We start from the raw sequence: 15,443 nt of genomic DNA on the forward strand, positions 1-15,443 counted from the left end.
CAATAGGAATTAAAAAAATTCGTTAAATGGAGGAATTCGTTACATAGGGGTTAGTTACATACAGGTTTAACTGTAAATATGAAGGCTTCCGCGTGAACCTTGTCCAGTCTTCTTTAATATTAGTGGCAGTATACGGGAACCATATGGCATTGACATGGTCCAGTAATGGCCTTATGTACTTGGTGTAAGCTGATAGTTTAGTTGATCTCGGCGCAAGCCGCAAACATTCTCGCATATAAAACAAGTTTCCCAAGGCTGCGGGCGCAATGCTTCAAACGTGAGGGCCCCATTTGAGGTCAGATGTGATAATCACCCCTTAACTATTCTGTTAATTTACTTGACCAGTAGCGTGGCAAATATGCGGTAAGAGAAATTCATTTCTTGTCAATGCGGTAAAGACTGTTAGCTGATTTAAAGAACGAGTAAGCGCGAGATGGTCTCTAGGATTGTTGATTTCCTGGAAGATAACAAAATCGTTATTCACGTTACAGGAAATATCTGCCGTGACGTCATTATTACAGATTAGGAAAAGGAGTAGCCCAAGAATGGGGTCCCGGGGGACTCCGGACGTGAGACGTTTGCTCTCCGATAGCACGTGTTCAAAGATTACGAACTGCGAACGGTCATATATGGGAAGTCTTCAATCCAGCCTAGTAAATTACCGGTTACGATTATACCATTTGTATTTCGATTAGTTTGCTATGGCATACCGAGTCAAACACTTCTGAAAAATCGAGCAGTATTAGGCCTTATTGTGTGGGGTTATTGATGGAAAAATCGCGGTCGCGTAAAACATCTGTAAGCTGCGTAGTGGTTGACAGTCCACTTTTAAGCCATTGTTGGCTAGGTTATAACGCGCCTTTAGCCTCTAAAAATTTAGATGATGATGTTAGATGCTTTACAATCATGTAGAGTATTTTGCACGATGTACTAGTCAGGGAGATCGGTCTGTAGTTGGAAGGGGCTGTACTGTCGCCTGTTACAGGTAGTGGTGCTATTTCTGCCTTTTTTTCAGTCACCCGTAAGCACGGATGCAGAAATTAATTTACGGCAAACCAGTCGCAGATACCTGCTACACCATTCTGCATATCGCCTGGTAAAATTGTTTGCGATAGCGTCTGACCAGCAAGCGTTTTTATGGTCACCGTTCAACAAAAAATTAAGAATTCCCTCCCCAGTGATAATCAGGGGGTCAGTTGCAACACTGTCAGCTTATGGGATGTCAGGAGTGCTGCCGTTATCGGCCGCGGCGGCCGCTTTTCTGATCTAGGCGAAAAGCAAAAACGCCCGTTTGTACGAGATTTCGGTGCACTTTAAAGATCCCCAGGTGGTCAAAATTAACCCGGAGCCCTCCACTACGGCGCGCCTCATCGCCTGCGTTGCGTTGGCGCGTTAAACCCTACAATCAATCAATCAATCAATCAATCAATCAATCAATCAATCAATCAATCAATCAATCAATCAATCAATCAATCAATCAATCAATCAATCAATCAATCAATCAATCAATCAATCAATCAATCAATCGATCAATCAATCAATCAATCAATCAAATTTTGCATGTTATCTTTTGTGAAAACTAAGTGCAGAAAATCGTTGTAGAGATTACCTTCAGTTCTTTTTTCTTCCGACGAAAAAGAGGGGGTGTCTGTTCTTGGGGGTAGGAGATGGTTCAGAATCTACCCGAGTTATCGTTCGTGAATAAACCCAGCGTTGGTTTGAAGTGGTATTGTTTGAAGCCGTATTGAGGTTTCTTCTTTTGCATGCTCAAGACCTTTGGGACTTTGCCAAACAAAGATAGATGACGCGGGTGCAACAGGTTGACCACGTTTTTGTGCAACAGGTTAACCATGTTTTCTTGCAACGATAATTTTTTAATGAATTATATTTTTTTATTTTTTAGGCAATACTGCAGGCCAGAATTAGTCCCAAGCAGAAGTGGGAAGATGAATACATAGCATATCACGTAGATGTAACTATACAAGCTCTATCTTAGAAACATCAACAAAGATGACAGTAAAAAAATTCTACACGTGAAAAAGCTGATCAATTGATGCATGCAGATTTGGCGAAGTTAAACACAGTGGAAGATTGATTGATTGATTGATTGATTGATTGTAGGGTTTAACGCGCCGACGCAAAGCAGGCGATGAGGCGCGCCGTAGTGGAGGGCTCCGGATTAATTTTGACCACCTGGGGATCTTTAACGTGCGCCGAAATCTCGTACACACGGGCGTTTTTGCTTTTCGCCTCCATCAGAAAAGCGGCAGCCGCGGCCGGGAATCGAACCCGCGACCTCGTGCTCAGCAGCGCAACGCCTTAGCCACTGAGAAACACAGTGGAAGGGGTACTCTTCCACTCAGATATTGTTCGCGGGAAAAATGAATATTCATGAGTGTTTGTGGGGGCGAACAAGGGCGTAAATTTAAAGGGGAGGTAGTGACTGGTAGGCCGAAAGGAAAGGGAGGTCAATGGGTCAATACGAAGTTTGCGGTACCAAAGATCGACAAGAAATTTTAATCGGCTGCTTCTTCGGGATTCCAGCTTTGGAATTCCGTTATTCTGCATAGGTGTGGCAGGTGAATCGTGTCTTTGATAGCGGTTATAAATAAGCTTGCCTTTGATTTCCTTCTTTTTTGAATGCGTGTCCCAGACAACAGAAGCGTAGAACCGTGCCCAACATTTGGGGTGTTGGATTTTAATCAAGCCGTTGACCCTCATCTTGATTTTCGGGGACGTGGATGAAACAGTACCTATAGTGGTACTCATGCGTTCAAATGTCTGATGGTAAATTTCATCATATCGACGCGCCGGCACGTTGCACGTAGTGACCAACCACGGTCACGGGTTTGTTTCTACGTGGGCGGGAGCTGTCTGATAACCCGTCTTGGAACTCTCACATCAGATGAACTAGAAAAGCACTGAAAAAACGTGGACTTCTAAAGCATCTTTTAAGGCAAGCTAACTCCATTACCAGATTTCACGATTATGTCTCATTGCTAGAAATTCATTCGAGCATGCGTCGATTGTATGGCACCTCCATAATGTTAATCTAACGAACTCTTTTAGAGCCTCTTCAAAAAAATTCCCCGCATTTCCCCGAGGGGAAGAATGTGAAAGTGCGAATGCACGAGTTGAATTTGCGCGGTTCGGTAATGTTCGCGAAAGAGAGATCACACACACACACACACAACTACAAAGAAAGAAAGATGCATTTATTCACAGGCACCTATTTGTGTTGTCGTTGTACTTGATTGCTAGAGCGGATCTTAACTTTGAAATTTCGTGTCAGTACTCCTTTAAGCAGGTGCATTAGCCCTTGTCACGCCCGATTCTTGGCCAATCCCCCACGTGGGTATGTGCCATGTCAGCGGCCAGGCAGCGCGCGCCCATCTCCCCCCGTTGCCAAGGAAGACGAGGAGATTCCTGGCCAATCCCCCACATGGGTATGTGCCATGTCAGCGGCCAGGCTGCGCGCGCCCATCTCCACGTGCGCGGACATCGCCGGTGGACGCAGGTTCAGGGTCGCTTAAGAAGTGCATTGCACTTAAAAGAAAGCTGCAAGGTTCATTTTTTCGTACTACTCTCGACAGCACAGTGTGCCTTCACAGAAAAAAATATCTCTTTATCTTCCGCCCGTCATTATGCGGGGAAAGTTTTGTCATAGTTCCATTCCTTGTATATACAAGGAATGGAAGTATACAAGGAGGAAGTGGAAGTAGAAGGAGTGGAGGTATGACGCGCGCAAACGAGTTGGTGCTACGATATCATAGCACCAACTCGTTTGCACGCCCTCACATTCCCCGCCGCCCCGCTTTTTTCTCGTCTTGATCATGCTCATAAAGTTAACCCGACATTCGCCAGAACAAATATTTATCCGAATTCCCGCTCTTCGCAGTATCGCCGAATAAAATTCGTTGCCGTGACACGTAGCCAACATAACCGAGACGTCCTCATTTCAAGCTGCCCTGTTAGCCTTCCTTGGAAATGAACTGATCACTGTCTTGATGCCATGCATGAGCCAATGAACACCCGGAATTTTTTTCCACTCGTTTTATTTCTTCTGGAGCAGCCTATGAAACAACCGTGTTATTGGCTCACGTCTGATTTCTTCGCATTCGGCTGCAATGGCGCCATCCAGAAACCCCGCCTCCTTTAGTCTTTGCTTGGAAATCAAAGCTAGTGACCATCAAGTGCTGGCACTACTTATCAAGTGCTGACCGTATAAGCATGCCCATGGTATGCTATTATTAACTAGTTAAACAGCTGTTCTTAAGAAGCTATTCTTAGCTAGTTAAGAATAGCATAGCATGGGCATGCGCATAGTGTAGAGCTGCCATGGGTTGGTGTGAGCTTCCTTTATAACTCCTAGCGCATGCGCAAAGCGCTCACACGGCCGCTACACATGCCGTGGGCGGAGCTAGCAGCGGGGCGAGAGGTCGCGTGACGCTATCACGTGGCATTCAGCGACACCGAGGGTGGTGAAGCCGCAGATGTGCTCGGTGAGTATCTCCCGTCTGCATGTGGTCTCGTAGCTCAATTCGTAAGACAACGGGCTCGCGTTCCGTTTCACCATTTGTTCCAGGTTTGATTCCAGGCGGGGCCAGTAACTTCTTTTGTTCGTTCGCGGGAGTTTTCTGTTCGCACCACCGATCGCGACAGAACCCATACGGGGCAGGGGTAAAAAGTTTCGCTTTAAAAACGTCTTAGTTGTTAGCGTTCATGTTTGTGTACTTCTTTCCCTGTCCTCGTTTAGGCGCTGTATTTCCCTAAATATTTAAGTCGTCTGTGTCGGCGTCGCTTTATATGTACCACGAGTAGCAAAACCGCTGCACCATTTCACCCTACCGCCCATCACGACGTTTTGCTAGTTTTTTTTAGAGAAAGCAGAAACAGTGTCCAATGCGCTGTTCATACTCCCTAGCTGTAGGGGTGGTTTCAGTCTGCCTTGCCTGCAAACCATGTGCAGCGACCGGTAGTAGTGCACGCGCATTCAACTTGGTAGGCTCTACTTCGGATCTGGTAGCCCCGGTGAGTGCCCTGCAGCAGTACTTTCTGGGGACTACCCACTCGGTGCATTGCGGCGAACACATTGGACGTCTGCCTGCCAAGCAGCAGCCGCTGGTTTATGCGCATGTTAACAGAACAATTAAGGATCCTCAGCCTGCATTGTCAAGCGTAATTTCGAGAGAATGTACGGCAAGCGAATTACCGTAATTCCTCGTTAACCCAAACTCGGATATCTCGAAATATTGGTTAAGTGGAAACCCTTCCTCGTCGGGCATTTACAGGGGCAATGCATACCGGTGTAGTCGTGGTGTTACGTGTTTTCAAGCCATATCGCACCGGGCGGTGTCCCCAATGCTGTAGCCGGTACAATCGATCCTCATGAGTCGTTCGGAGACGAAGCTGGTAACGCTAGGCGAAGAAACTTTTTTCTCGTTGGCGCGCTCGTAACATAGTGGTCAAGGGAAAGACCTTGAGCATGTTACAGAGGCGTTGTTTATGCGATTAAATATAGTTTCTGGGCCCTTTCTTTGAACATCTTGTGAACTTAAACTCCCTGTAAATTTAATATTGTAAAGCTTGTTCGCGGCTGACGACATTTGGCTTGTAGTTAGTTGATTTTCCGGATTGCTGTGAAGCCAATTGGGCGATTTCATGCTGATAGGGAAGCGCTGTTAAAACTAGTCTGTGCGCCATGATAAAGTTTTTAATAATTACTTCTTTCTCAACAGACAGACAGACAGACAGACAGACAGACAGACAGACAGACAGACAGACAGACAGACAGACAGACAGACAGACAGATATTTTTGTGTTTTGGTAGCTCAAAAACAAAAAAATCATAGATTATTCCCCTTTGTGAAGCTTGATAACCAAGAAATCTCAGGTGACACGAAATTTTAGCAAAGCTTCAAGTTCTCACAATAAGTCGTGCGGCGAATAGCAATTCCTCTACATTTTCAATCTCTATTAATGATCTGGAATTAGTGCGTTGACCTATACGCTCGTGGTGGATAATCGGGGCCCGGCACCTTTAACCAAAGAACCTAAACGTACCTCACGCTTGCTAATTTTTGACGTCCGCGGAGTAAAGGAGTCCGGCCTTCACATGACCGCGAGACAATGTGAAATTCAAAATTGAAAACTGCGTCTTTCTGTTCCTCTGTCACGTGCTCAACTTTCAAAGTTAAAGTGTCTGCTCCAGAGGACGGGGTAGCAACTACGGAATTTTCCAGCTCGCCTACGAGCAGCTGTCTTAAGGAAAGCGGGCCGGTAAACAAGCAAAACTACGCACACACACGAACATCTCGCGCTATGGATCGCTTTGTGCTTCAACGGCACGTACGCAAAATTCAATTGGCCGCGTGTCACTCTTTGTGGGCATAGAACAAAAATCCCCGAGCAAAAATGTCCAGTCAGAAACGCCTTTGCCATAAACAAAACCACGGAAGGAAGGCAGAACGAGCAGGCAGCCGTCATGGCTCCTCTAAAGTGTTTCACAAACTCTTAAACTGTGCTCGCGCCTGCTTTTTTCGCTTGCATTTCTTCGTGTGCATTGTTTATCATACCTATTCGGAACTGCGTAATGAGAGGCTGCACATCTGCAGAATGTAGCTTTATATAAGCAACCGGCAAGACACTCACGCGAGGTGACAACGGAGAAGTCTTTGATAGGTATTACTAAGGAGAGGCACAGGGCTGTTGCATCCAAAGCAGGTAACAGTGTTTAGGTACACCTGCTATATTTTTCGGTTTTTTAAATATAGTCTGTGACACATTCCTCGAAAGAAATTGTACGTTTTACTACGGCATTGTTTGAACGTAACTACACTGTACTCCTGACCAAACTAGTTCAAATGACGCCTCAGCAAAATTGTTCCCTCTTGTGATTCATGACACATGAGTATTGCTTCGGCAAAAAGTGTTCATAAATGTTATAGAGAGGGAAAATGTAGTAGCGTTCAATGATTCTATTAACAGCAGTGCTTTCCATGCACAAACCTGTTACAATTACCTTGACCTACAGATCATCAATAATTAGTTTGAACTAACCATATCCAAATGTCGTAAATATTTGTAACCGTAAGTCTTAGTTTTATGATTGCATTCAATATTTACAGCACCGAACGCTCCGATGATCGCACATAAAGCACAGATTTTGCAATGATTAGCCGATGCAACTTTAATTTCGGTCCCTTTCACAAAACTAATAACAACAAACTTCAGGGAGTTCACAACCAAGAGGCCTAAACTTATATATTATACCATTCGGAGACTGTCTGGGCATGAATTTTTAAACACAGTGACCATATAACTTAAATAACTCAAAGAAATGTTCATTCATCTATAAAATTCCAAAATATAACTATAAGTTTGTCATTTTGGACTCATTAACATTTTTTATCAGGGCATGCCACTAGGTGAGAAAAACCAATTGTTAATTACTCTCTCTCCCACACATAACAACGGCTCTACTCCCGTATTTTTTCTCCGAACAATACATTTTTTTACATCTTGTCTGTCTTAATTACTATTCTGATACATTGCTTCACTTTTGTTTATCTGTGCATTCTCTGCTTGCTTTTAATGTCTGCTCAATATTTGGGCCCGCCAACTGATATCCCCAAGTCCGAGCGTAGTAATAAATAAATAAATAAATAAATAAATAAATAAATAAATAAATAAATAAATAAATAAATAAATAAATAAATAAATAAATAAATAAATAAATAAATAAATAAATAAATAAATAAATAAATAAATAAATAAATAAATAAATAAATAAATATGAAGGCCAATTTGTTGTCACAGAAATGCAGCGTGTAAGATAGATGTACGTAACGAAAGCATACCCGCCTGCCAAAAGTACTTGATACAAATTTCCGCGCACTGCGACCCCAGATTGGAAACATGAGTTAGGGCTTTCTGCGCCATCAAAAACCGACTTACTTGTGTTGAGTCTCCCCCAGCCGGGCACCGTGACACGGGTGTCTGTGACGTTGACAGAGCTTGTTGGGACGCAGACGGGCTTCGTATAGCGCGTAAAGTCGAGGGGTCTTTCAACCTGCATAACGAAGGAGACTAGTTTGTGGGCTGTGGCCGCCGAGATGCGAACACATGCAGAGCAATTACGCATAAAGTGCCAGGGTGGCTCTTAAATAGGTGTTATTAGAATCACGCATGGCACTTATTTCTAGAAATTGTGCAGCCTTGAGCATGAAGGAAGAGTCGGCCGCCGCCAACGGCAGAAGCCATGTTAAGAATCGAAAAGTACACAGAAGCACCGGACGCCATTCCGGACTTCGGCAGTACGTTCACGCTTGCACCATGAAAGTCGCAAGCAAATGGAAAGGGGGGCGGCGGAGTTAATATAAAGCTGAGTTGGAAGAAAGCAATAATAATGGTGATAGGAAAGCGCGAATTTAGACTTCCTGCAACTGACATGGTTGCGATTCCCGCAGCGATTAAAAGTGTGGAGCTTCGTACCACGACGGTTTTTTGTGCCATAACCCGCCTTTTCCACCTGTCCAACATAATCTGACGGCCGTTTTCTTAGCACCTCCTCCCCCTCCATTTGCTCCCCCCACTCGGTGAGCGGAGGATTCCGCAATGCTTATGCATGAAGAAACCGATTTCCAGGATCCCCTTCACTGGAGGCCTGAGTGGAAAAAGGACTCAGAACACCGGGGTAATTTCCAAACTCACCCTTTGTCTTCTGGCACAGTTGGGACCAAGTGCCGCCAGCGCGGAATGGCATAACGTGGTGGGCTTAGCTTAGGAGGTGTTTTGTAGCGTAAGCTACACTGGCCGAGGTTGAGCAGTTTCGCGTGTGCAGTGAAGGTCGGTTCTGCGCAAGCACGAGGGACATTGAATTGGATTGGATTGGATTGGCTTGGCTTGGCTTGGCTTGGCTTGGCTTGGCTTGGCTTGTATTGGATTGCATTGGATTGGATTACATTGGATTTGGATTGGATTAGATTAAAGTTGATTGTGTTGCGTCATAGCCACGGCAGACGCACTGGCGCCGGCGCGTGCCCAGGTGTGCGCCTGAATTGCGCAGTAGCCAAGTCTGACGCTGCACCAGAGCCGCTTGATAGCCGTTTCGTGTGGCTCGTGAAGAGCCGCGCTGAGCATGCGCGAGGAGCATTTACTGGACAGGACTGGACTGGGTTAGACTGAATTGGACTAGACTGGACTGGATTGGACTGCATTGCTGAACTTTAGCTGACGCTACGTATATCCTGGCATAGCAGAGCTAAGCCACTACTAATTTTTATCCACAATGTGTAATATTAGCGTTGGCTTTTGTTATTTACCCTTAAAAGAGTCCGACAGAAGGAACACTGTTGGCCATCCCGATATCAGATATCTGCTCAGATTGTTAACCTAACTCTGGCCTGGTGGACGAACAACCAGGCTACTTAAATCCTCCATTTACAATTCTCGAAAATGGAGTCATATGTTTAAAAAACGTTTCGATATGCCTTTAAAAATTTAGCGTTTCGCTGTTGACCCTAAGGACGCGGGCTTGATCGCGACCGCGGTGGCTGCTTTCATGATGAAGGCGGAAAACGAAAACGTACGTGGCTCCAAATCTCGGCGCACCTTAAAGATTAGGAGCTGTTTAAAATTATGTAGCAGCTTTCAAATACGGTGGGTCTGATAGCCCAACTGCAGCTTGGAAGCATTGAACGCCCCCCCCCCCCCCCCCCGATCAACAATTGAAATGTTTAGCAAGTGTATTCACCTGCAAAATACTTCATTTATACCAGACAGGAACGCTCTTGCACAGACAGTAACAATTCAACAAAAGTAACAAAAGCTTGCACCTACCAACATTCTGACGGGAGCCAGCGTACCAGGAAGCTGGCATGAACTTTCCAGTTCCTATTTTGGACACGACTGAGACGAATGTTTCCTTTAGAACAGGTGAATATCTATATCCGAACGCCGTCTCAGAACCTACTGTCATGTATACAGGGTGTCCCAGCTATGATGCACCAAGATTACAAAAAAGACTGCGTTAGAACGGTGGTTTGGGCTACTTGGTGCATACTGGAATTCAGAAAAGCGCAAAAAGACGGGACAAGCGGCTTGTGGCGTCGTTTCCTTGTCCCGTCTTTTTGCGATGTTTTGAATTCCTATAAAAAAGAGTAATGGTGTAAATCGAAGAAAACCTAGTGCATAATGTTTGCAGTACTGTGGAGAAGCGCGCAGCGTTTTTTTCGTTAATTAGGCTTGACTAATTAATTTTAATTAATTATCTAACTCGAGAAGTACTGTCCTAATCACTAAAGTGTCAATGAGGCACTTGTACCCACGAGGGGTATATAACTGCGGTATTTTCAGGGACGAAGTATTTCCGTACACGTTTATTCTGACTGATAAAGAAAGCCCGCGAAATATAAAAAAAAAATACCACGTGACGGCGCCTCCGCCCGCATTGTAAAGCAATGCCCTCAAACAGGCTGCCTCTGAGAATGAAATAAACAAAAGAAAAAAAAAGAAATCCCGACCGAGTTTGTGCCTTATCTGCGCACGCGCCCCGCGAATCTTGCTGTTGCTGCTCCTTCTATAGATGCGGTTATCAAGGTGATGCGCTGTCTCTTCGGGCGGGTGGCAGGCGAAGCAGTTGCTTTCAACCAGCTTATTTGGGGACGCTGCTTTACAATGCGCCCGGAAGCGCCGTCACGTGGTATTTTGTATATTTCCCGGGTTTTCTTTATCAGTCAGAATAAACGTGTACGCAGATGGTTCGTCGCTGAACATGCCGCAGTTAGATGCCCCTCGTGGGTACTAGGACACGAGTTCTCGAGTTAGATCATTAATTAAAAAAATTAATCAAGCCTCATTGACGAAAAAATGCTGCCCGCTTCTTCGCCAGACTGCAAACATTATGCACTGGGTTTTCTTCTAGTAACGCCATTGCTCTTTTTTTTCTTGGTGCATGATAGCTACGACACCCTGTATATTGCCAGGGCATATATGTGCAAACAAGCTCAAAATCGTAAGCACCACGTCTCTACTCTGTAGGAGAAACCCATTTAGGCAGTTTTGCTTACATTAGCTTCCGTAGAGTGCTGTTCAGCCTTGTTACATTCATAAATGAGTAAATCAGTTCCATTGAATTCTATGCGATAATATTGTACGAAACCTAACATTTTTTTCATAAAAAGTAAAACAAAACTCTCATGTAGTCGAGAAAAAGCTGCACTGTCAGTCGTCGATATGCCTTTGTTAAAGCGAAAACTTTCTTACTGGGGCCGACAGCGTCGTGCCAAAGAATTAATAAATTTCCTCATAGACCGATTGGTGTCCGAGAAGCTCTGATAAGTTCTCTGAAGACACGGTGCGTGTGTGAAACTGCGATCTCTTTGTGTCAAAGCAGTTACTCGAAAATCGCGAAAAAAATATGGTTCTAGAAAAGATAATTCCCGCACCGATCATAAAAAAGGAATACAATAGCATACCTTTATCGCAGAAATTACTTATCGGGATACATTTCGATCGTTCGTGGATTCGTTGCGCGAAATATGGTCGCATGGGTTGGTTCTTCGTTTGTGATTTCGGTCTTCGAAGGTGTGACGATCGATAAGGCGCACTTTTAGCGAAGGTTGGACGCACTTTTGCCGAAGATTATGACGCACATTTGACAGAGTTTGAATGCTTTCCGTCTTCTCTCAACTTTCTCTAGGAAGGAAAAGGAAAGCTGGTTGTATGCGGTAATTCCGCATCAAACGTTTGATTCACACCGTCAAATCACAACTTGTGTGGCTGACCCAAAAACGTAGACATATATCCATCGGTTACTACATGGAAATAACACGAGTAGTGGAATTCATTTATACATGCCGTTGGTGATTCATTTATTAGTGTGTTACTAGCATTTTTTAAAGCATTTGCGGTGTAAAAACCATAAATTGAAATAACTTCTCTGAAACCTGCAAGCCCTAACTGGCTGGTGTTGTTGCACTTTATCCATGCATAGGGTGAGCTTGCCTCTGAGGCATACTTTAGAAGTATTTTACGAGATGAACCGTTCTCATAAAAAACATTAATTGAATTCTTACGAATGCACATAGCATTACATTTCCGCATTATTTTAGCTCGTCTGCAAATAGCTTAGGCTGAGCCTAGCACAACGCCTAAGCCAGCCCTCTCACAATACTTAGACCAACGCCTCCTCAAACAGTCCCCATCACCGTTCCATAAGTGGACTAAATCCGCCAAGAAAACCTTTTCAAATGTATCTGATCACCTTCCTTGTCATCATCACGTCATACACCGTTATCTGTTCCCTGTGGCAAAATAAAACACTACAAAAAATTCCGTTTACTATCACCGTGAGGAAGGAGCTAGAATCGCCAGAGAATCTTAAGGGACAATGCGTCGACCAGTTTAGTATGGAAAACTAAATCTAGTCTAAGCGGCAACCCGATCAGTTCACTGCTACACCACGCTGCGCATGCTCTTACGGTCATGAGGGCGATGTCGTTCCTGAAGGTCCTGCTGGCGTAGTCCGTGTGGATCCGTATCTTGTCCACGTATACGTAGTCACCCGTGAGTCGCACCGTGCTCTCGTAGTACGCTTTCGCCCATGTGGGGTACGTTCCATTTCTGCAGAAAGTTTTTGTTTTTGTACGTTTTTTGTATGTTTTGATATTTCCGGCACAGGCATCATTCATTTCCCGAACTGCTTTCGGCTTAAGATGTGAATAAACATCTCCTAGATCACAATCGTTTATACCCGTTCATCCAAGCGTGAAAAAAAGTAGAGTTAAAGGAGAGGCTTCCATCTTTAGTAACAGTATATTGTCTGCGGAATTGTCGCTTTTGTTTCGAATTCTTCGTGTTCCCCGTGTAGGATTTCACTCCTTGCTTTCGCTACGACTGTTTGCTGCTTTATATCGTTTTTCTACCTTCACTACTCTAAAACGTCCTGACTCTGTCCCTGACTATGGAACCCACAACTGTATACACAAATTTTGTTACCCAATTAATGGAAAAATAAAACCACTTCTGACTCTGGCTCTGCTTGAGACGTGGACGAACCTACTGAGATAAAAAATTGGCCTTGTCTCTGCTTCCTTCGCTGCAAATGGCGGGGAGAGATAACATGTTACTGCCGTCCCGCCATACAACTCCCTTTCCCGTGTGCCAGAGCTCCCACCCTCACTCTCTGCACCTCCGCTCTTGCTACTCCCATGAGGAGTAGAGGCGAGGTATTCAGTTACAGTAATGTAGTGATTCTGCGCACCGAGTTAGTGCCGCATGACCCACGTATTATTGCTACTTCTGAATTGCGTTTCCTAAAGATGATATTCTTTTGTAGCGTGAGCTCTACTGGCCGCGGTTGAGAAGTTTCGCGTGGCTTCTGGAGAGCCGTGCTGTGCATTCGCGAGGAGCAGGGACGTCACACGGCGCCCGGAACGCTACTCGCCGCCCGGCGTCTCTCGCACACCCCATGCGACCAGCGTCTTCGCCGATCTCCGTTCCGCACGTGGCGGCCCGGTCCTGTTGATGATCATGTGAGGGGTGGCCGGGTGTGGAACCGATGGCTCGTACGACTCAGCAACACCGGCGTGCGCCTGTGGAACCAGCTTAGCTATAGGGCAATTGGTGACGCTGCACCGGAGCCGCTTGATAAATATACATGTGTCACATAATGCGGATACCGAGTGTGTGCCATTCAAGCAGCAGTAAGCATGATAACCAAGCTAATCATAGACAACCAGTAAAGCTACGTATAGCCAGCTGAACCTTAGTTCATGTGCACGTACGTATATCCTGGCACAGCTGAGCTAAGCCACTGTTAATTTTTTAGATGCGACGCATCTCATTCACTCGCCTTGTCCCTGCATCCATTCGGCGTTGTTGTCGGCGTTGTCGGCGTCCACCCCTCCCCCATTCTCCTCGCCGCGCCAGCTGCGCTCTCCGCCGCTCACCCCCTCTCCTCTCCGATAGCGAACACTCTCTCGCGAGGGGCATTGGATTGGATTCGATTGGCTTGGCTTGGCTTGGCTTGGATTGGATTGGATTGGATTGGATTGAATTGGATTGGATTGGATTGTAACTCGGCGATGCTTCGCATCACCTCAGGGTTCCCCTCGGGAAGATGGTGTAAGTTTTTTTAGGCTACCTAAACCTCAACGTTTTGGTCTCTTTGTCTGCCTGCCTGCCTGCCTGCCTGCCTGCCTGCCTGCCTGCCTGCCTGCCTGCCTGCCTGTCTGTCTGTCTGTCTGTCTGTCTGTCTGTCTGTCTGTCTGATGAATCAACTGCTTGTCGCCAGGCCACCGCCGAGAAAAGACGCCTAGTTTTCCACAGAGGCTCCACGCTTTTCTTCTTAAGCTGACCCATCTCATTTACCACCCTTTCTCCTCTCTAATCTTTCAGCCATCCTCTTCCGGCTCCCCCCCCCACTGGGTTGTATGCAGGTGAGCCCCTGAATGGGCTCAATAATATCCCCAGTGCACTTCGTTTCCTTTTCACCCGAATCATCTAGTAGTAGTAGTAGTAGTAGTGAGCGCATTCAATAGGCCTTCAATCGTTTTAGTGTGCAACACGTACAGGGACAGTGAAGACAAAAGCGAAGTTTGTCTAAACACATGGATTAGCAGCCGCAAAAATGAATATACGAGTCTCTGGGTCAGTATCTTGAAGATATTCGCGTAAAGAATCAAAAATTGAAAATTGAAAAATTAAAAAAAAGATGAATGAGATGCGTATTTCAATTGCTAGCTTTTCGGCAATTCGAGCATCTTTCGCCGCCGAATAAACGCTGATGGGGCTTCGGGGCAGTTGACCATTCGTCTGAGGCAAACTTGCTATTAGCCTTCAGTGTCCCTTTTAACGCCCGCTACCGTGGTTTGACGATGCCGTCGTCCCTCGTAACTGAGAGAACCAAGTTAACAATAAAGACGGAAGAAAAATTACGCCCACCTCCCCTCGCGGGACCCCTGGTGTGATGCAACGCATCTCATGGGGGGTTCCATTGGCGTTTTCCATCGTGCTGATTACGCTTATAGCAGGGATTTTCACCCGAAGGGGAGGAGGGCGTAATTTTCCACGTTCACCATGCAATGCACATGCAGTACACGTATGCTAAGAAACGGTCTTTATTGCAGACGAGAATAAGTGTCTTGTGGTCCGTAAAGTGCACAGTTAGAGGCTCGACGAGCAATCGTTGAGTACTGCGAGAGAGTGCAGGCGTAACGCGGACGACCGTCGACTGAGACCGTCGGAGCGCGGCGTGCCGCTTTATATTCACAGCGCCCGAAGGAGAGGAGAGCGCGGAGAGAGAGTACTGCACATGCGGAGCGCGCGCAGCGCCGCCCACCGGCGCCTAGCAACGCAGTGAGAGCGCGCTGCGCCAACCCGCAGCTGTTTGGGAGACAGTGTTCGCCATCCGAGAGAGGAGAGGAGGAGAGGAGCAGCTG

At 45.8% G+C, this 15,443-nt stretch overlaps 1 protein-coding gene across 1 annotated transcript in view; it reads right to left on the reverse strand.

Annotated features, from left to right (window-relative positions):
• LOC144148089 (transmembrane protease serine 11D-like) overlaps positions 1–15,443 on the reverse strand; it is a 51,489-nt gene that overhangs the window by 22,238 nt on the left and 13,808 nt on the right. The window contains exons 4-5 of the mRNA XM_077679679.1: positions 12,483–12,624; positions 7,957–8,071 (exon numbers count right to left, since the gene is read on the reverse strand). Of these exons, the coding sequence (XP_077535805.1) occupies positions 7,957–8,071; positions 12,483–12,624 (257 nt within the window). The remainder of the gene's footprint in view (positions 1–7,956; positions 8,072–12,482; positions 12,625–15,443) is intronic.

This window comes from Haemaphysalis longicornis, unplaced genomic scaffold (assembly GCF_048455015.1).
Source record: "Haemaphysalis longicornis isolate Haplotype H1 unplaced genomic scaffold, Haemaphysalis longicornis Haplotype H1 scaffold_76, whole genome shotgun sequence".
In the NCBI taxonomy this organism is placed as follows: domain Eukaryota; kingdom Metazoa; phylum Arthropoda; class Arachnida; order Ixodida; family Ixodidae; genus Haemaphysalis; species Haemaphysalis longicornis.